This window comes from Microchirus variegatus (genome assembly GCF_963457635.1).
Source record: "Microchirus variegatus genome assembly, chromosome: 21".
NCBI classification, from domain to species: Eukaryota; Metazoa; Chordata; class Actinopteri; order Pleuronectiformes; family Soleidae; genus Microchirus; species Microchirus variegatus.
Genome location: NC_139822.1, coordinates 488,946 through 510,980, shown reverse-complemented (window position 1 = coordinate 510,980; position 22,035 = coordinate 488,946). Strand labels below are relative to the sequence as shown.

Sequence of the window (22,035 nt, the reverse complement as noted above, 5' to 3'; positions counted from 1 at the left end):
TTGTGGTTTGGCAAATCGGTTAGCAATCTGGTTTCTTGGTTTGTGGACAAAACAAGACATTTTAGAACATCATCATTTTCAGATCAACATTTTCTGACATTTTATGGACCAAACCATGAATCCAGTATTTGTTTATGGAGCAGTAAATTAGGATTCACCTGTGATTTCATCACCTCAGACGGACGTTAACAGCACTTGTCAACAGAGCCTCTGTTTAATGTGTCTGCATTGATTTCCATTGTTAACATGTGACTTTAGTGAAAACCACATTCACCTGTTTGCTGCTTTTTCAGGCTGAAGCCAGTCCAAGTCAACTGCAGCTTAAGAGCTCTTCATTGTTGGGATGTTAACACAGGAACTTGATCAACACTATTATTTGTCCAAAATGAGTGTTGATCAAGTTTCTGTGTGAACATCTCAACACTGAAGAGCTCCAAACAGCTGCAGTTGACTTGGACTGGCTTCAGCCTGAGAAAGCAGCAAACAGGTGAATGTGGTTTTCACTAAAGTCACATGTTAACATGTAAAAAATGATGTGCACACATTACTCACACAGAAGTCTAATTAATGTGTGGATGATTTTTAAGCAGCAGTTACTGGACACCTGGACCCCAACTGTCTGGTGGACTTTCCAGGGAGTGAACCCCTGTCATTTTTTTATGTTTTTTTTTATGAATTTTGGGGGAAAATGTGTGAAATAAAATGACATAACCCCCTCCTGTCATGTCTGTGAATTTCCGGGGGGACACAAGCCCAGCCCCGTTTCCCACCACCACACCAACACCAGTGAGTAATCTCTTGGGACTGCGAGGTGGAATCGAACCAGCCACCACCGGACTGATACAACCTTACGGTTGTGAATGAAACCACTACGCCACACATCCCTGTGAGATTTAGTAGCTCTTGGTGTTTTTCAGTGTTCACTTTGGATGTGGACCCTTAAATGTTGGACTATAAGGGAATTGAACCCATAATCCCAGGATCTCAATGACTGCTCCTTAACCAGTTGAGCTAAGTCCACACTCTTTTTCCCATCATTCGAACTCCTATTTACTCTTCTTGGTTGAATATTGTATTTAAAATGCAGTCCATGCAAGATTTGAACCCATGCTCACAAGAACCTCAGGAACTTGAGTCATTCTCTTAGTGCCATGTGCTATCTGTCCTTGTGTGATTTTCCTAACATTTGGAAGCATTTCAATAATAGAACTCATGACATCAACACACACAGTGATTAACTGTGGGGGAGTGGGGGTGTGGTGGTGTGGAGTGTGGAGGTGTGGAGTGGGGGGAAGTGGTGGTGTGGAGTGGGGGGAAGTGGTGGTGTGGAGTGCTCAGGAGTGGGGGCAGTGTGGGGGGTAATACACAAACACAGGGAGAACATGCAAAACGGCATGCAGGAAAGTCCATGTGCCAACCGGGATCTGAACCCTGTTCAAAGACAATGTAGTATCAGCTACACAAGTGCTCTACCAGGTGAGCTATTTGTACTTATGTGCTTTTTCCTAAAATTTGGAAGCCTTTCAATAATGGAACATGACGCCGACGTATTGTACTACTTATTAACGTCCGTCTGGCAAATGCAGCCAAACAGTTAGTGTAATGGTTTACACACTTGTCTTTGGAGCAGAAGACCTGGGTTCGATTCCCACTTGGAGCAAGCACCTTTATGCATGCACATTTTCTCCCCATGTGATTGACACAAACACTGAGGTCTGGATGTATGACCATCAACACTAACTTTGCATACACACACAGTGATTAACTGTGGGGGAGTGGTGGTTTGGAGTGGGGAGTGGGGGGAAATTGGGTGCTTGGGAGTGGGGGAGGTGTGGGGGCGGAGTGGGGGGTAATACACAAATACAGGGAGAACATGCAAAATGGCATGCAGGAAAGTCCATGTTCCAACCGGGATCTGAACCCTGTCCAAAGACAATGTAGTAACACACTACACAAGTGCTCTACCAGGTGAGCTATTTGTACTTATGTGCTTTTTCCTAAAATTTGGAAGCCTTTCAATAATGGAACATGACGCCGACGTATTGTACTACTTAATAACGTCCGTCTGGCAAATGCAGCCAAACAGTTAGTGTAATGGTTTACACACTTGTCTTTGGAGCAGAAGACCTGGGTTCGATTCCCACTTGGAGCAAGCACCTTTATGCATGCACATTTTCTCCCCATGTGATTGACACAAACACTGAGGTCTGGTTGTATGACCATCAACACTAACTTTGCATACACACACAGTGATTAACTGGGGGGGAGTGGTGGTTTGGAGTGGGGAGTGGGGGGAAATTGGGTGCTTGGGAGTGGGGGAGGTGTGGGGTGCTTGGGAGTGGGGGAGGTGTGGGGGCGGAGTGGGGGTAATACACAAATACAGGGAGAACATGCAAAATGGCATGCAGGAAAGTCCATGTTCCAACCGGGATCTGAACCCTGTCCAAAGACAATGTAGTAACACACTACACAAGTGCTCTACCAGGTGAGCTATTTGTACTTATGTGCTTTTTCCTAAAATTTGGAAGCCTTTCAATAATGGAACATGACGCCGACGTATTGTACTACTTAATAACGTCCGTCCGGCACATGCAGCCAAACAGTTAGTGTAATGGTTTACACACTTGTCTTTGGAGCAGAAGACCAGGGTTCGATTCCCACTTGGAGCAAGCACCTTTGTGCATGCACATTTTCTCCCCATGTGATTGACACAAACACTGAGGTCTGGTTGTATGACCATCAACACTAACTTTGCATACACACACAGTGATTAACTGTGGGGGAGTGGGGGTGTGGTGGTGTGGAGTGTGGAGGTGTGGAGTGGGGGGAAGTGGAGGTGTGGAGTGGGGGGAAGTGGTGGTGTGGAGTGGGGGGAAGTGGTGGTGTGGAGTGCTCAGGAGTTGGGGCAGTGTGGGGGGTAATACACAAACAGAGGGAGAACATGCAAAATGGCATGCAGGAAAGTCCATGTTCCAACCGGGATCTGAACCCTATCCAAAGACAATGTAGTAACACACTACACAAGTGCTCTACCAGGTGAGCTATTTGTACTTATGTGCTTTTTCCTAAAATTTGGAAGCCTTTCAATAATGGAACATGACGCCGACGTATTGTACTACTTAATAACGTCCGTCCGGCACATGCAGCCAAACAGTTAGTGTAATGGTTTACACACTTGTCTTTGGAGCAGAAGACCTGGGTTCGATTCCCACATGGAGCAAGCACCTTTATGCATGCACATTTTCTCCCCATGTGATTGACACAAACACTGAGGTCTGGTTGTATGACCATCAACACTAACTTTGCATACACACACAGTGATTAACTGTGGGGGAGTGGGGGTGTGGTGGTGTGGAGTGTGGAGGTGTGGAGTGGGGGGAAGTGGAGGTGTGGAGTGGGGAGATGTGGTGGTGTGGAGTGGGGGGAAGTGGTGGTGTGGAGTGGGGGGAAGTGGTGGTGTGGAGTGGGGGGAAGTGGTGGTGTGGAGTGCTCAGGAGTTGGGGCAGTGTGGGGGGTAATACACAAACACAGGGAGAACATGCAAAATGGCATGCAGGAAAGTCCATGTTCCAACCGGGATCTGAACCCTGTCCAAAGACAATGTAGTAACACACTACACAAGTGCTCTACCAGGTGAGCTATTTGTACTTATGTGCTTTTTCCTAAAATTTGGAAGCCTTTCAATAATGGAACATGACGCCGACGTATTGTACTACTTAATAACGTCTGTCTGGCAAATGCAGCCAAACAGTTAGTGTAATGGTTTACACACTTGTCTTTGGAGCAGAAGACCTGGGTTCAATTCCCACTTGGAGCAAGCACCTTTATGCATGCACATTTTCTCCCCATGTGATTGACACAAACACTGAGGTCTGGTTGTATGACCATCAACACTAACTTTGCATACACACACAGTGATTAACTGTGGGGGAGTGGTGGTTTGGAGTGGGGAGTGGGGGGAAATTGGGTGATTGGGAGTGGGGGAGGTGTGGGGGCGGAGTGGGGGTAATACACAAACACAGGGAGAACATGCAAAATGGCATGCAGGAAAGCCCAAGTTCCAACCGGGATTTGAACCCTGGTCCAAAGACAAGGTTGCAACGCTCTACACAAGTGTGCTCAACCAAGTGAGCTATTGTACTTGTGAGTTGGTTTCAAAATTTGGAAGACTTTCAATAATGGAACTTGACGTTGACGTATTGTGCTACTTAGTGACGTCCGTCCGGCACATGCTGCCACACAGTTAGTGTAATGGTTTACACACTTGTCTTTGAAGCAGGAGACCTGGGTTTGACTCCCACTTGGAGCAAGCACCTTTATGCATGCACATTTTCTCCCCATGTGATTGACACACACACTGAAGTCTGGTTGTATGACCATCAACACTAACTTTGCATCCACACACAGTGATTAACTGTGGGGGAGTGGTGGTGTGGAGTGGGGGGAAGTGGGGGCAGTGAGGGGGGTAATACACAAACACAGGGAGAACATGCAAAACTGCATGCAGGAAAGCCCATGTTCCAACGGGGATCTGAACCCTGTCCAAAGACAAGGTAGTAACACGCTACACAAGTGCTCAACCAGGTGAGCTGTTTGTACTTATGTGCTTTTTCCCAAAATTTGGAAGCCTTTCAATAAAGGAACATGACGTCGACGTCTTGTACTACTTATTAACGTCCGTCCGGTACATGCAGCCAATAAGGTAGTGTAATGGTTTACACACTTGTCTTTGAAGCAGGAGACCTGGGTTTGACTCCCACTTGGAGCAAGTACCTTTAGGACATTTTCTCCCCATGTGATTGACACAAACACTGAGGTCTGGTTGACTCAGACCACCACTCCCCCCACTCGACCACCACTCCCCCCACTCCACACCACCACTCCCCCCACTCCACACCACCACTCCCCCCCAGTTAATCACTGTGTGTGTATGCAAAGTTAGTGTTGGTGGTCATACAACCAGACCTCAGTGTTTGTGTCAATCACATGGGGAGAAAATGTGCATGCATAAAGGTGCTTGCTCCAAGTGGGAATCGAACCCAGGTCTTCTGCTCCAAAGACAAGTGTGTAAACCATTACACTAACTGTTTGGCTGCATGTGCCGGACAGACGTTATTAAGAAGTACAATACGTCGGCGTCATGTTCCATTATTGAAAGGCTTCCAAATTTTAGGAAAAAGCACATAAGTACAAATAGCTCACCTGGTAGAGCACTTGTGTAGTGTGTTACTACATTGTCTTTGGACAGGGTTCAGATCCCGGTTGGAACATGGACTTTCCTGCATGCTGTTTTGCATGTTCTCCCTGTATTTGTGTATTACCCCCACTCCCAAGCACCCCACACCTCCCCCACTCCCAAGCACCCAATTTCCCCCCACTCCCCACTCCACACCACCACTCCCCCCCAGTTAATCACTGTGTGTGTATGCAAAGTTAGTGTTGATGGTCATACAACCAGACCTCAGTGTTTGTGTCAATCACATGGGGAGAAAATGTGCATGCATAAAGGTGCTTGCTCCAAGTGGGAATCGAACCCAGGTCTTCTGCTCCAAAGACAAGTGTGTAAACCATTACACTAACTGTTTGGCTGCATTTGCCAGACGGACGTTATTAAGTAGTACAATACGTCGGCGTCATGTTCCATTATTGAAAGGCTTCCAAATTTTAGGAAAAAGCACATAAGTACAAATAGCTCACCTGGTAGAGCACTTGTGTAGTGTGTTACTACATTGTCTTTGGACAGGGTTCAGATCCCGGTTGGAACATGGACTTTCCTGCATGCCATTTTGCATGTTCTCCCTGTATTTGTGTATTACCCCCCACTCCGCCCCCACACCTCCCCCACTCCCAAGCACCCAATTTCCCCCCACTCCCCACTCCAAACCACCACTCCCCCACAGTTAATCACTGTGTGTGTATGCAAAGTTAGTGTTGATGGTCATACATCCAGACCTCAGTGTTTGTGTCAATCACATGGGGAGAAAATGTGCATGCATAAAGGTGCTTGCTCCAAGTGGGAATCGAACCCAGGTCTTCTGCTCCAAAGACAAGTGTGTAAACCATTACACTAACTGTTTGGCTGCATTTGCCAGACGGACGTTAATAAGTAGTACAATACGTCGGCGTCATGTTCCATTATTGAAAGGCTTCCAAATTTTAGGAAAAAGCACATAAGTACAAATAGCTCACCTGGTAGAGCACTTGTGTAGCTGATACTACATTGTCTTTGAACAGGGTTCAGATCCCGGTTGGCACATGGACTTTCCTGCATGCCGTTTTGCATGTTCTCCCTGTGTTTGTGTATTACCCCCCACACTGCCCCCACTCCTGAGCACTCCACACCACCACTTCCCCCCACTCCACACCACCACTTCCCCCCACTCCACACCTCCACACTCCACACCACCACACCCCCACTCCCCCACAGTTAATCACTGTGTGTGTTGATGTCATGAGTTCTATTATTGAAATGCTTCCAAATGTTAGGAAAATCACACAAGGACAGATAGCACATGGCACTAAGAGAATGACTCAAGTTCCTGAGGTTCTTGTGAGCATGGGTTCAAATCTTGCATGGACTGCATTTTAAATACAATATTCAACCAAGAAGAGTAAATAGGAGTTCGAATGATGGGAAAAAGAGTGTGGACTTAGCTCAACTGGTTAAGGAGCAGTCATTGAGATCCTGGGATTATGGGTTCAATTCCCTTATAGTCCAACATTTAAGGGTCCACATCCAAAGTGAACACTGAAAAACACCAAGAGCTACTAAATCTCACAGGGATGTGTGGCGTAGTGGTTTCATTCACAACCGTAAGGTTGTATCAGTCCGGTGGTGGCTGGTTCGATTCCACCTCGCAGTCCCAAGAGATTACTCACTGGTGTTGGTGTGGTGGTGGGAAACGGGGCTGGGCTTGTGTCCCCCCGGAAATTCACAGACATGACAGGAGGGGGTTATGTCATTTTATTTCACACATTTTCCCCCAAAATTCATAAAAAAAAACATAAAAAAATGACAGGGGTTCACTCCCTGGAAAGTCCACCAGACAGTTGGGGTCCAGGTGTCCAGTAACTGCTGCTTAAAAATCATCCACACATTAATTAGACTTCTGTGTGAGTAATGTGTGCACATCATTTTTTACATGTTAACATGTGACTTTAGTGAAAACCACATTCACCTGTTTGCTGCTTTCTCAGGCTGAAGCCAGTCCAAGTCAACTGCAGCTGTTTGGAGCTCTTCAGTGTTGAGATGTTCACACAGAAACTTGATCAACACTCATTTTGGACAAATAATAGTGTTGATCAAGTTCCTGTGTTAACATCCCAACAATGAAGAGCTCTTAAGCTGCAGTTGACTTGGACTGGCTTCAGCCTGAAAAAGCAGCAAACAGGTGAATGTGGTTTTCACTAAAGTCACATGTTAACAATGGAAATCAATGCAGACACATTAAACAGAGGCTCTGTTGACAAGTGCTGTTAACGTTCGTCTGAGGTGATGAAATCACAGGTGAATCCTAATTTACTGCTCCATAAACAAATACTGGATTCATGGTTTGGTCCATAAAATGTCAGAAAATGTTGATCTGAAAATGATGATGTTCTAAAATGTCTTGTTTTGTCCACAAACCAAGAAACCAGATTGCTAACCGATTTGCCAAACCACGACAGGAGGTGGTCAGAGACACACTGTGACAATATTGAACAGAACAGTGTAAATGCAACTCTGAATTAATAGTTCAGTCCACTAGATGGTGCCAAGTGCTCACTTTCACTAGCACTGTCAGTATAACGCAATATATGATTTTTCAAATATCGTGATAAATCGTATCATGTTGTCTCTGATGATTTCAACATCATTTGTATGTGAAGACATATGAAATGAAAGGTGTTTGTTTACTGTGGAGCAGTGACTTCACATTAACATTAGCATTAGCATTAGCATTAGCAATAGCAGCAGCATTAGCAGCAGCATGTGGTGGCATGTGAACACCTGTGATCAGATCACTCAGGTCGGATGTTAACAACAGTTGTAAACAGAGTGTCAACAGAACATCAGAGAAAATGTGTGGATCATTTTTAAGCAGCAGTTACCACGTTTGTCCTCGCTGCTCCTCGTCCTCCATGTGTTTCCTCCTGCTCCTGCTGGCTCCAAATGGCAAACAGGAAGTGGAAGATTCCAAATGGATTTATCTAAACTGCCCTCCGGTGGACAAACGTGATATTACATCATTCATGGCTGCTCAACTGTTGAAACTGCCCTCCGGTGGACTCTCACGTTTTTGACCATTTTTGTACGACATACTATACTATGATGTTTTTGACCAATTTTGACTATTTTTTGACGACATACTATACTAAGAAGTTTTTATAAATTTTTGGACGACATACTATACTGTGACGTTTTTGACCAATTTTGGACAACATACTATACTATGACGTTTTTGACCAATTTTGGACGACATACTATATACTATGACGTTATGTGACCATTTCTGGACGACATTCTATACTATGATGTTTTTGACCAATTTTGGACGACATACTATGATGTTTTTGACCAATTTTGGACAACAAACTATACTATGAGGTTTTTGACCATTTCTGGACGACATACTATACTGTGACATTTTTGACTAATTTTGGACAAAATACTATACTATGACGTTTTTAAACGACATACTATACTATGACATTTTTGACCATTTTTTGGACGACATACTTTACTATGACGTTTTTGACCAATTTTGGAAAACATACTATACTATGACATTTTTGACCATTTCTGGACGACATACTATACTATGACGTTTTAGACCAATTATGGAAAACATACTATACTATGACGTTTTTGACCAATTTTGGACGACATACTATACTATGACTTTTTAGACCATTTCTGGACGACATACTATACTATGACGTTTTTGACCAATTTTGGACGACATACTATGACGTTTTTGACCAATTTTGGACCATTTCTGGATGACATGCTATACTATGACGCTTTTGACCAATTTTGGAAAACATACTTTACTATGACGTTTTTGACCAATTTTGGACGACATACTATACTATGACGTTTTTGACCTATTTTGGACGACATACTATACTATGACGTTTTTGACCAATTTTGGACCATTTCTGGACGACAAACTATACTAAGACGTTTTTGACCAATTTTGGACCATTTCTGGACGACATACTATACTATGACGTTTTTTACAAATTTTGGACAACAAACTATACTATGAAGTTTTTGACCATTTCTGGACAACATACTATACTATGACGTTTTTGACCATTTTTGGACAACATACTACTATGATGTTTTTGACCAATTTTAAGGCTATAGTCCTCTTTATGTTCGAATCCTGTGTCGAGCGGTCTATCCTGCATGTCATTCCCCCCTCTCTGTCTCCCATTTCCTGTCTCTCTCAACTATCCTCTCCATTAAAGGTGAGAAAGCACAAAAAATGTGCTTTAAAAAAATAAACATTTTGGATGACATACTATATTATTGACTTTTTTGTCAAATTTTGGATGACATTATGACTTTTTTGTCACATTGGCGCATGGAGCAGCTCAGTCATAGTTTTCAGTAGTATGTCATCCAAGGGTAAGTCGGGGTGAAGTATTTTTTGCACCACTCAGCATTAACATTGCGGCTGTGGTACACAATATCGGGCTGAAAACTGCCACTGGTTTGAGAATGTCAACTGAGAGATGGTCACTAAAGTGTCCTATGGACAGCTCACAAATGATCGTTTGTGATCACATATCTGGATGGATTTTAATATCATGTCTGAATAGTGTTGATAAAATAGATACTTATGTAAACATTAATTGGGGTCTGTATTAGTTGTTTGTTGAGGATATAAAACGTCTGTATCACATGAAACTGTAATTTGATGGCAATTTTTCTAACACTTTTGTTTGTCAACTTTGTTTCAGGACCCAGATGTGGTGACGGTGCCTCTGCCTGTAGAGTATGGTCCTGTGCCTGAGGAGGAGGAGCGTGTACCAGCACGTTCTGATGACACCTCAGCTCCCACTGTGCTGGTTAATACCCAGGTGCCTGATGGGGAGGCTCCACAGCCACCATCCTATCCTACAGAGGAGAACCAGAGAGGAGGTGAACATACTGTTGTGGCTAGCACAGCATCGGAGGCCAAAGCACAGACATCGACCCAGCCCCAGCTATACCTCCACCAGCACCAGCAGCCTCACACACAGACCTCCATCACCATGACGACCACTAATACAATCACCTCCACAGCCTCCTCTACTTTCACAGCCAAGGGACCTCATGTCAATACCCAGCCAAGCGTAGAGGGGGGGCACATTAACCTGGCATTCACCCAGGGCCACCCACCTGAGAAGGAGGGCCATAGCGGGAAGAACACCAGTCTCTGGAACCCAACATATGGCTCATGGTTCCTGCAGCAGCAGAAGAGGAAGCAGCAACAGCAGCATCAGAGACAGGGAGGGGTGGGCGGTGTGGGAGGCAGCAGTGGCAGGGTACCCGGCGAGGGACAGGAGCATGTGGGACGGACGGTGGCTGAGATGGCAGGAGCACTGGGTCTTCAGCACCAGCACAAGCAGTTCCAGCATCAACTCCAGCAGCAACACCAACTTCAGCTGCTGCACCATCAGCAGCAGCAGCAGCAACAGGGTCTCTGTAGACCTCTGTTACCTCCACCACCTCCTCCTGCTGCACAGTCACCTCTGCTTTTAGATTCAGCCGCCTTGCCCCCAGTTCCCCTCTACAGACTGAGAAGATTCCCCTGTGGGAACATCGGCTACGGCTACCAGGAGCAAGGTCTGCCACTGGAGGCTGCCCACGGCAACCCGGCCCCCCCTCCTCCACACCCTGCCTCCCAGCTTGGAGCCTCCATGTCCTCCTCAGCAGCTCACCAGAGGGGGGGTTCTGTTCCCACTCCAGCATCCCTGGGTCGGCCAGGTCTGTCGGAGGACAGCCGCCCTCTTCTCGTCACCATGGGAACAGTGCAGGACCCCAGACTGCCCAGGATGGAGGGCCACAACGCCACTGTGCTTTAGCCTAAATGCCTGTACTGCTGGTCTTTTTTCAGACCCTGTCTTTGAAGACTGTGTGTCCTGGACACTCAGCAACAAACACTGTGTTTTAGGACAGAGATCATTTTACACTCAAACCCCCACCCCCACCACCATCCTACATTTTGGTTTCTCCCTCCAGTTTTGAGCAAACTCATCTCAGTGAAACAGAGCTGGATGAATCCATTAGGCTTTTCCTAAGAGAACTCTGGAGGTGTGTTCAAATCCCAGATAGATGTTAAAGCACATCAAAAAATGAAACACTTTTGGGAGGCAAAATTTAGTGAAAAGATTAGTTTTAAAAGTTTTAAAAAAAAGTATTTTTTCATTGCTGAAGGGATCAAGACTGAGTGAAAATACTAAGAAACATGACACAGGTGGACGACAGGTCAACTGTATTTTCATGCTCAGTACGTACAGGAGAATGGACCATTTGGAGGATTCAAATCTCTATATTTTGCTGGATAGTCTGTGTTGACTGTGTTAAGTTGTCTCCAGCTGTCAGCCACATGTGAACTCTCACTGTTCCCTCTCCTCATCCTTTTGGAAAACAGCAGCGCGGTAAATAACTTGTATCAGACTATTTTTCATGAATATTGCGGAATAGAACACTGGACTGGACCAGAGACATTTATACTGGGAAAAAAAACTGGGAAAAATGTGTTTGTTGATGTTTGCTTGCCTGCTTGTTTATTTATTCATTTGTTTATTTATTATTTGAAAGTGGCTCTATAAATTATTAATAAACTTGCTTAAAATCCAAACAGATTCATCTTACATCAAGTGCTTTTATCTATTTTCAGCTGCAGGATTTGGTTGTGTTTTTTTTTCCCAGTCCTGAAAATCAAAAGTTAAATGGTCTGGAATGAATGAAGGCAGCAGCGTTGTTTATGCTAAGGTGGATGAATAAATAAAACAATGAAGCAGGTATGAGAGACATGATTTGATGAATGAATATAATAAAGACGTGCCACCCTCAGCTTTTGTTATAGCTGAATATGTGTGTAAGCTCATTGCGTCTGGTGTTAATGAAAGCACTTGGACTTTATTTCGTTAATGACTCGGTTCTTTTTGAAAGAGTGCTTTGAGACAGTGAAGCTGAGACTTTTCTTACTCATTGCTTTTTTCAGTAATTTTTCATCAATTCCCTTCTTGTTTAATCCAAATATTTCCTTCCCCTGATTGTCTGGATATAGAAACACAGTTGATGATGCTGAATCAATCTTCACATTGCTATCTCAAAGCACTCTACAATCTTAAATCTCTACGTGTTCTGTCTTTTCTATTACAGGACGAGTGTTGTGGAATACAAATGAGTGAGAGGGACGCATTTGAATACAAACTGTTTTTTTGCTCTACATGTGACTGAAACCTTGGACCAATTTGAGTCTCACTCTGCTCACTTTTCTCTCACCTGTGTGTATGAACTTTTCAGTTTAAGGACAGTAACATACATGTAGATGTATCAGAAAACACCATCAGTGTGGCAGTGTTGATTTTTGAAGTGAAAAACAGTGTGTCTTTCTTTGATGCTTTTGCTTGACTGTATTGTGCATTCCCGTCAGTCCTGCTGCAAAGCAAACGTGAGCTGTCGCGTGTGTCATGACACTCGGTGACTGATTAAGACAAATGTAGCCCTGCAGGCAAAGTCAATATATTGGCTAATGAGAAGTTCTTTGCTTCATCTCCAGCACCTGTGTTAAAATGCTGTGTTCCCTTCACAGCTCATCGCCATCGTTTGATGTAAAAAGACAAAGTGAACTGCACCTGTAAATGTTGTAATTATAAAGTATTGTACTATGGCTCTGGTAAAAGCTGTAAATTGCCCTTGAGAAGACATTCACCAAAATTAATAAATTACTATATAATAATCGTTTTGTCTATTGTTCTATTTGGTGTTGAGGCCACGTTAATTTTTCACATTTTTAAGACATAATCATCATCGTTTGAACTGGCATTTATCCTAAACATGAACATGTACAGATAAACCTCAGGCATAGCTCAAGCAGCTGCTCTGTTCATCTCTTATACAGTGGGGAGAACAAGTATTTGATACACTGCCAATTTAGCATGTTTTCCCACTTACAAAGCATGTAGAAGTCATTTTTATTATAGGTCGTCTTCAACTGTGAGAGAGGGAATCTAAAACAAAAATCCAGAAAACCACATTGTATTTTTTAGTATGTTGTAATTCATTTGCATTTTATTGCATGACATAAGTATTTGAGACATCCGAATTTCTGGATTTTTGTTTTAGATTCCCTCTCTCACAGTTGAAGTGTACCTATGATAAACATCGCAAACTTCTACATGCTTTGTAAGTGGGAAAACCTGCAAAATCGGCATTGTATCAAATACTGTATATTCTATTTTTTTGTGGCCCATAGCATAAGTTCCCAATTTAATATATTTGACTACTTTTCTCAATGTTAAACAATGATATCTGTAATTTCCAAATGTAGGTAAAAAAGCTTTTCCAAATGGGTTAGGTCATCATGTAATGTTTCTATCAATTTAAATACAGAAGCCTTGAGGAAAATTAAAGGGCACTTCAACATATTCATATATTTTATGGTGTTTATTAGTCAACATTTCCCAATTGTTAAACAAAGAATCTTAAATTATAATAATCTGCCCTTTTTTCACTTGAGCCTCTGCTCCCTAAAACGTCTGTGCATGAAAATATTAAATAAATGCTAAACAAAGAGCCAGCATGTCAGAACTAGGGCTGGGGCGATATGTCGATGTAATCGATAACGAAAATACGTCACACTAGGACGGATGGAGAACAAGCTGAAATAAAATTAAAAATTAAAAAAACTTGCTCACAATCATCAAAACTGTGGGAGTATTTTAGACAGAGACCTGACAATCTGGTGGTTTGTACGCTCTGCAAGTTGGAAATGGCTTATCTCAGCCGTACAACTGCCATGCAGGAACACCCGAAGCCAAAGCATCCCAAAACTATAAATATCTCACATCTTGATACACAAACCACAACTATCATATGTCATATGTCCCTCCAACTGCAACCAATCCCCTCAAGCTGAGAACATTTAACTGAGAACGAGAGAAAACATGGAAACATCCTCCCACCAAATCACAAATAGGACACCTAGGCAGGCAAGTTTGTCGCTTGTTTGGATTCCCTCCAAAACAAGCAAACTCTGGTCCGCCTAAAACATAGTTCTCGGTATGCTTCAAGTGAACCAAATGCAAGAAACTACATGCAGGGCATTGTGGGTAACCACAAGCAGAACACACGCACGTGTAGAACCATAGCCGGGGGAAATGTCTGAGTCCATTGTTGCTGTGTTTTATATGTATCGTATGTTCACATAAAACGATGCTGCAGCATCACCTCAGGCGAGGAGGGGAATACGTTATTCAAAAGGTTTGGTTTATTTGACCAAAGTGCAGCGTGAATGCAAACCCCAATTGAACCAAGTCCCCAATCGTACCGAGTCTAGTGGACTATTAGGTGTGAAAGCGACCTTAGAGTAAACAGGTTGTTAATATGTTTGAATGGGCTGTAATATTTGTCTACTGACAACTTGTAAGGCCGAATGTTGCATATTTGCACCTTTAAACCGAACATAAGATTCCTGCAGCTGTTGCAGGTCTTTGGTGTAATGGATGTGAGACTGGGGCTCATTATAGGGTAATGGGTTGTAACTATAGCAATAGTTGGGCCAATCAAAAACTGTCCACTCCATCAGATATGTAATGTACTCTATTGTACATGATTTTTTTCTGTTTTCATTAAATAAACTCAATCAGTTTGTCTCTGACATCTTGAAACTGACTCATTCTAAAGTAAGGTAAAAGAAAATGGACTGCATTTACAGAGCACTTCTCTGGTCTTAACAAGCACTTCGAGCACTTTACATCCACTTTCTGCCAAGAAATTGAAGTTTGAGTCACTTTATAAACCACTTCATGGTCCAAAGAGAAAACCAGCTATTTTACAACATGACATGCAGGAACTGTGGATCTACTGCTGCCTTCAAATGTGTTATTATGTGTTGTGTTTGGATTTACCAAGGTGAGATTTACCAAATGAGACAGCAGTGACCAGCATCTCTGATCTTCTGAAAGCACTTACTTCAGGTGCCTGTGAGTGAGTGGTTTACAAAGAGGTTTACTTTATCTCTGTCAGACAGTGAGATCAAGGTTTTTGTCCCCTGCTGGGAGCCATTTTTCCTCTGAACTCCTCACAAACCCACTTCAAAAAAACCTGCTATTGTAGTATTGTAATTCTACGGTCAATAATCTTTTAAACCTATTCACATAAATGCTTATATTTCTGTTGTAGGAACTGTTCTGCTGTCAGAAACATGAGCATAACATGTTTTTGGTCATCATTACCATTGTCCAACCTTACAAGAGAATCAGCAATAAACAAACAGGACAAGATAACACTGAGCACACAGTGCTTCATAATATAGTGCCAGTCTACTCTTAAAGACATGTTACATGGCTGTTTTCACTCACTGGCTTTATTCCTCACATGCGTCAGCACAAGCAAACCTGGTTGGACAACCATGACTCATGTCCTCTGTTTTTCTCCAGTCTGTAACTGTGGAGTCAACATCTTGCTAAAGCAAAACCAAGCATCAGAGAAGCCAAACAACCAGGAAATCATACACAACACATGCAACACGTGCTAAAAACCACTTCAATGTTGGTTAGATGGCAAACCACAGATAGTACTGAGAGGAGGGGATTCAAACTACCAGCCTTAGCCGGACTCACTAAACAACTGGGACCAAATGTACTTTTCCCGGATGTGATTGCTCTAAGACAACAATATGTGTCCTGTTGTATTGACATGTCATGACTAAACGTGCACTAGAAGGTTACATTCAGGTTACATTCAGAATCTGTGGACACTGGGCTGATGTATGATGACTGGAGGAACCTTCTTAAAAGGCAGAACCACTTTTTGGATTGAGACATCTTTATACTTTTCTGTCTCAGTTATTTGCTGAGCAATATAGCACATTTCTGTGACTACATATTATACACTGTACTGTACTAAAAACCCTGAAACAGAGCATTTCCTTGATTCAGTTTTACATAATTATCATACAAAAGGAATGGAGGGCAGAATATATGTATAAATCACTGGGCCTGAAATGAACTTCTCCTGTTTCAAAGACTAGCAAATGTCACTAATTTGTTTTATTTTAGGAAAAGGCTAATTATAATATAAGACTGTTGTGCTGTTGTCCATGATGAAGTCAACAGTCGCGATGAAATACAGGGGATCCGAGTAGATCTTAGTAAAACGTGTTGACAGATTCTCAAGAGCGCACTTTTTTATTGTTTTCACTCCGCGCAAAGAGACTTTCCAGCATTTAATAAGTGCTGTTCCACAGTGTACTTGGACAGCCTCTAAGCGCGTATAGACAGGTGCATGCTGGCCGCAGTATTTGCACGCGTCATCACAACATCGTTTTGGTGGTCACCGTGGGAAACGGGAGGAAAAAATAGGGCGTCTTTAGAGCGTCCTGCCTAAAAGTAGGGCGTCTGATTTCTTATTATTTTCAATCCCCAGGACGCCCGGACGCCCTGCTGGCTAAAAGCCTGTTCTCCGGCGTCTGCATATCCATCTCTATTTCCCTCCTTCGCACCAGCAGCTACGTCACTCAAATCGATCTCCATGACAACAGTGTCCAGGCAAGCACACACACAAGCAACACGCATGCACACACATCACTTAAACGGATCAGAACTTTACACACAGGCAAACACGGCATGGGTAACGCAGAAAAGCGCGTTAATATAGTCAAGGAAAGTAGTGTAGTTACCGATATTTTTAGTGTAATGTGTTACTTAGTTACCCAAAAAAGTAATATTGTTAATGTAATCTGTTACTTTGTAACTCGTTACCCCCAACACTGTCGCTGCTTAATGAATTTAGGGAAAATACTTTAATTTTCAGAGCAGAATATAAAACAGGCTAAAAATAGAGAAAGTACTCAATTGAGCTGCCAGTAATGATTACTTTCATAATTGATTAATCAGTCAGTTATTTTCTCGATTGATTGAGTACTTGTTTGGTCCATAAAATGTCAGATAATGTTGATCAGTGTGGAAATCCTGTTCTCAAGTGACTTATTTTGTCCACAAAATGATTCAGTTTCAATTATTTCTTTGTCATATGGAGCAAAGAAACCGGAAAAAATACCCTTTTAAGAAGCTGAAAAATAATTATTACTGATTCATCAGTTTTCAATTTGGTTGACAATTAATTAAGTCATTGATTTATAACAATAATAGTCTACTAATCGTTGCAGCCCTTGTGCTCAGAAAGCACACAATCTCCCAACGCTGTTCAGTTCCCCACAGTGTCAGCATACTCTCTTATCATGCAAGGTTAACAACTGATTTTTTTTAAGTCCTGAATCCTGCTCTGTGTCTGGATCATCACATAAAATCTAATCATTTCTTCCTAGGTCAATAAACTGCATCCCCAGGTGAAAAAGGAGAGGTTTAACTGGAGTTCATCTTTCACTGGCTCATGAGTAATCTGAGGTTGAGACCCCACATTAGAGGGTGAGGTATCTTTAATTACTGTGCAGTATTTGTTTAGATGGGTATCACAGGAGTCTTTGCAGGAAATAAATAATCAGAGATAAGTTCACCAGACTTTGGTAAAGTAGTGGTGTAATAAGCAGGATTATGTACAGTGAGCCGGTCATTACTGCACATAAGCCCTGACAGGATCAACGTAGACCCCAGCAGGATTTTCCCTGCCTTATAAACATGTCTGTAAATGTAGAGGCTTTAGCAGCAGCCTGGGTTTATCGGTTAATGATAAGAAACTGTGTTGCATGTGTGTGGGCTGCGTCAGTGCTGCTCTCCATCATTTTACAAAGATCCCTCGTCTCCCAGAGGTCATCAACTCTGCAAAGTGCTGATGCTGAAACTAAGCGCGTACAGTGATCGTGCAGCTTAGTTACATAACCAACCATATAAATACCAGGTGCAGGGCTGTGGGAGTCACACAGCTCATTATTAGAAACTAAGTATAAAATCAATGCATTGCTCTTGTTATGAATTTCTGACAAAGAGTTCTTCAAGCTCAGAGGCTTAATTTAGAGTTTCCATTGAAACATTATTCTCTATTACTTCACGCATATGAAACCAAAATCATTCACAAACTCACGACACTCACAAAAAACACTTCCGCAAAAAGTGACGAGAAATGCCATAAAATAATGTTGAAACACCAGAATGTGCCGCAGGAACTGACAATGCTAAAGCATAAATGTCAAAAGGTAAACCAAGAGAGAAAAAATATGGAAAGATAGCATCATAAAAGCACCTGACATAAAACATGGAATCTTCACAGAATAATAAATCCTAAAAAGGCCATAGGTTTTATCCCAGTATGTCAAAAAAAACACAACTTTTAATAACGTATGTCGTAAAAGTGGTGGAAAAATGACATACTAAATTTAGTTATTTTTGAATTATATCACATATATTTTCACAACATGGAACCTCCAGGGCACACTGGATTCTAAAACATTCAAAACAAAGTTAACAGTAGGCCAGTGATTCTAAACTTTTTATACCAAGTACCATCTGAGAAAATATGAAGCTCTCAAAGTAACACCAATATCACCAACGTTAGAAGAAGATAACAGAGATAATTTGCTCTCTCATCCTCCTCCTCTTCCTCACATAATACTTCACACACACCGGTATAGTGAAGTTAGATTAACCCTTTATCACCTTAACATCTAGACTTTTTTGTTTTTTGCTTATTTTAACTATAAAAAGGACCAGAAAATGTTCTGTAACTGTGCTTTTGCCCAATGTTTCCAGAATAACTTCCAATATCTGGCAGTTACAATTTACTTCATGTTAAAATACTGAAGAAAAGCAAAAAGGTTTATTGAGAAAAACACTGCAGTTGTATCCGAACAACAGCTTTTGCATGTTAAATTTGAAATTTGAACAGTTAATTAACAATTAGTTTGAGTCTTTGTCTCAATGTCCAACAGGTAAAAAAAATCTGAATTTTAAATGATTCTAGAAACAGCTGCGAGTGAAATTACGTGCAAGTTCTCAGCTTTCAGAAGAAATGGTTGGTATATTTCCGACATCACAACACGTTGTGTCACTACGGTAATGCAAAGTGCGCTTGTCCAAACCTGTCGTCGACGATACGCTCGGTTTTAAAGTGTTAAGATGGAGCGAGAGATAAGGTGATTCTATTTATTATTTAAAGGGACACTGTGTAGTATTTATGGGTTTATATGACCCAAAATCCACTTCTTTATTCATATTATGTGCTCCTGCATTGTCTAGTCGCTGTATAATAGTTTTTGTTTCATTTTCGTAGTGTTTCAAAAAGTCATGTAAAATAACATGGTCGCGGGCCGCGGTTGCATAGCCACTGTTAGCAGAGAGACGCCATGTTTCTACCGGAGCCTGTAAGGACAAACGCGAGAGAACAAAACAAGCGTCTCTTTACTTGTAGTGGAAGTCCCGCCTCCACTCTCTCCGCTTCGTCTGCTACGGCCGCGGTAGCTCGCTCTAGTTCTCTAGTTCTAGAGTAGTTCTGCTGTACATTTCTGCTGTACATGTACCACCAGAGGAAACTGGTGTAAATTATGTTATATAATACCTTAAACTGCTAAAATGCAGCATAAATGCAACATCATAATAATTCCTACCAATGCTTAATCGTGACGTGTAGAAAAAAAGCACTTCGCAAATGGGCTGAAAAATAAATATATACTTAAAAATGCCAAATGCTGCATGAATTTATAAAACAACGCGTTCTACAAATGCCAACAAAAAAATGTCATATCACAGTAACCGGCTGATATATGGCAACAGATTTGAGCACGAAACCTGACGCACCTCATCATAATACATCACTCCTCACCACCAGCAGTGAAATCACTCTCTATTGTGTGAGTGCTGCTGCCGCTCACTGCACATTTGTTCTAGACGTAAACTTCAATGTTTCCTCTGTTTCACTGCAGCCTCCGTCTCAGCTGACCTTTTACTTCACACTCTTTCTGAACACAAGGGCCCATTATACTATTTTATTGACTGTGACCACTCCTGAAACAAATATACAATAATCTGAACTTGTTATGCAATGTAAAGGATTGTGAGATATAATGTTCTGTTAATCTTTATAAAGTCTCTACACAGGCCTGATTCTCTAAAAGCAGGTGATGTTTTTGGAAGTGTCTGTGATCAAAAAAACAAAATTAATAATTTATTTTTTTTGGAACTCAAGAACTCGACTTTGAAACTCGAGATTTCAAGTTTTTTGTTTTTTTCCATCAGTTTTCTTTTTCTCATGTCACTTCGGGGGCTCCGTAGTTAAACGCATGTTAAACAGGAACAATAAGTTTTTCTCGATTGCGCTTCGATGGCAAAATAATTATTTTGGTGGCAAATATCAGTTTAGCAAGCAAAGGGCAGAGTGTAAAAAGTTTCAAATAAGTATCATTAAACTCATCTTTGTATAAAAGTAAAACTACTGTGAAAAGCTGTCAGATAGATTTCCTTTCCTGTGTCTATTTCAAAATAAAAGTCTGGCTGTGTTTCACTTGTTAACCGCTATTAGTGTGAAGGTGCAAAACTGAAGTGTTAGGCCTGTATAGTGGCTCTTTCCGAGGCTACTTTTCCATTTCTGAGGCCTCCTGTCATCATAGCTCTGATTCTGTCACTAAAACTGCTAATCTCACACGGCTGATACAGAGTCATCTTCAGGTAACCTGTGAGTATATCACGGGCTGCATCTGGCCCCGGGGCCATATGTTGCCCATGTGCGGTTTACAATTCATGGTTCCTCTAAGAATCAAATACTGTCACTGTTGACTTTTTTGGAAGTAATAATGCAGTCACTTTTCACTGCATGAAGTTTTAAGTATTAATATATATCTTGTTAAATAATATTTTCATTAAATCACTCAAATCCAATATAAATTATTAATAATTATTATGCATGTAGTACTGTTGAACTGGAACGGAAACTGATGGTTTTAAAGCAACTAATTTTGAGGTAATTTTTCTTGACTTTGCCAGCATGTCTGCAATTAGTGCATTTGAATGTGTTCTGGTTCATTAATTACCTGGACGTGAGCAGACTTATGGGAGACAGGGTCCACTCTGCCAACGGTGGACTTTAAACACTGGCTGTTGTGGCTCCGTGCTTGGTTGAGCGGTGTCAGCAGTTCTTCTCCTCTGCTGCGATCAAACTGGACTGATGGTAGAGATGGAAATGGATTTTAATGATGGGAGTTGCCACAATAACAGATGAGTGAGAATGTACATAAGAATAATTTGGATTTAGATGCAAAACGGTGAACGAAAAGGAGGCTCCTGGAGCTCACTGTGATGATTCTAAATAAGCAAAGCTGTGAGGATCAGTGTCATTAATTGCCTGGTTTTGCTCTCACTTTTTTATAGTTATTTCTAAAAGAAAGTACAGCGTCTGAAGCCTGTTGCTGTAGCAGTAGTGAGGCGAACACGTCCACTCCAGCAGCAGCCTTTTAAAGCTTTTACTCAGATGAGTCCCACTGGAATCAGATGGTAAGTGAACAGACGCGCAACCATTTCAAAGCGCTTGTGCCATTTCATTTTTAGCTCCTCTGCAAAAAAAATCTGCAATTCATGAACACAACAAATTCGAGCCAACATTTTCGGTTAAAAGGAGACGTACAATGCATCCATCCATCACGTCACGGGGGGATGCTGTGCCAGTCTGAGCTGACATGGGCGGGGGTCAAACCCTGGACAGGTCGCCAGTCCATCACAGGGACACAGAGACAAACAATTCACTCTCACACCTACGGTCAACTTACAGTGTTCAGAGACGTACAATCATCAGGATATAGATATAGAAAATAGACCAGGATTGTATTTTATTCATTTTAATTTTCTTACAAATACTGTTATTTATCCCAAGCATATAAATGCATC

General features: G+C 42.0%; 1 protein-coding gene across 1 annotated transcript in view; it reads left to right on the top strand.

The window, feature by feature from the left end:
- Positions 1–11,058, top strand: part of alk (ALK receptor tyrosine kinase) — a gene marked incomplete at both ends in the record, with an annotated part of 379,437 nt that extends 368,379 nt beyond the window's left edge. The window contains one exon of the mRNA XM_083907769.1: positions 9,952–11,058. Coding sequence (XP_083763895.1) covers positions 9,952–11,058 — 1,107 coding nt within the window. The remainder of the gene's footprint in view (positions 1–9,951) is intronic.
- Positions 11,059–22,035: the final 10,977 nt, after the last annotated feature.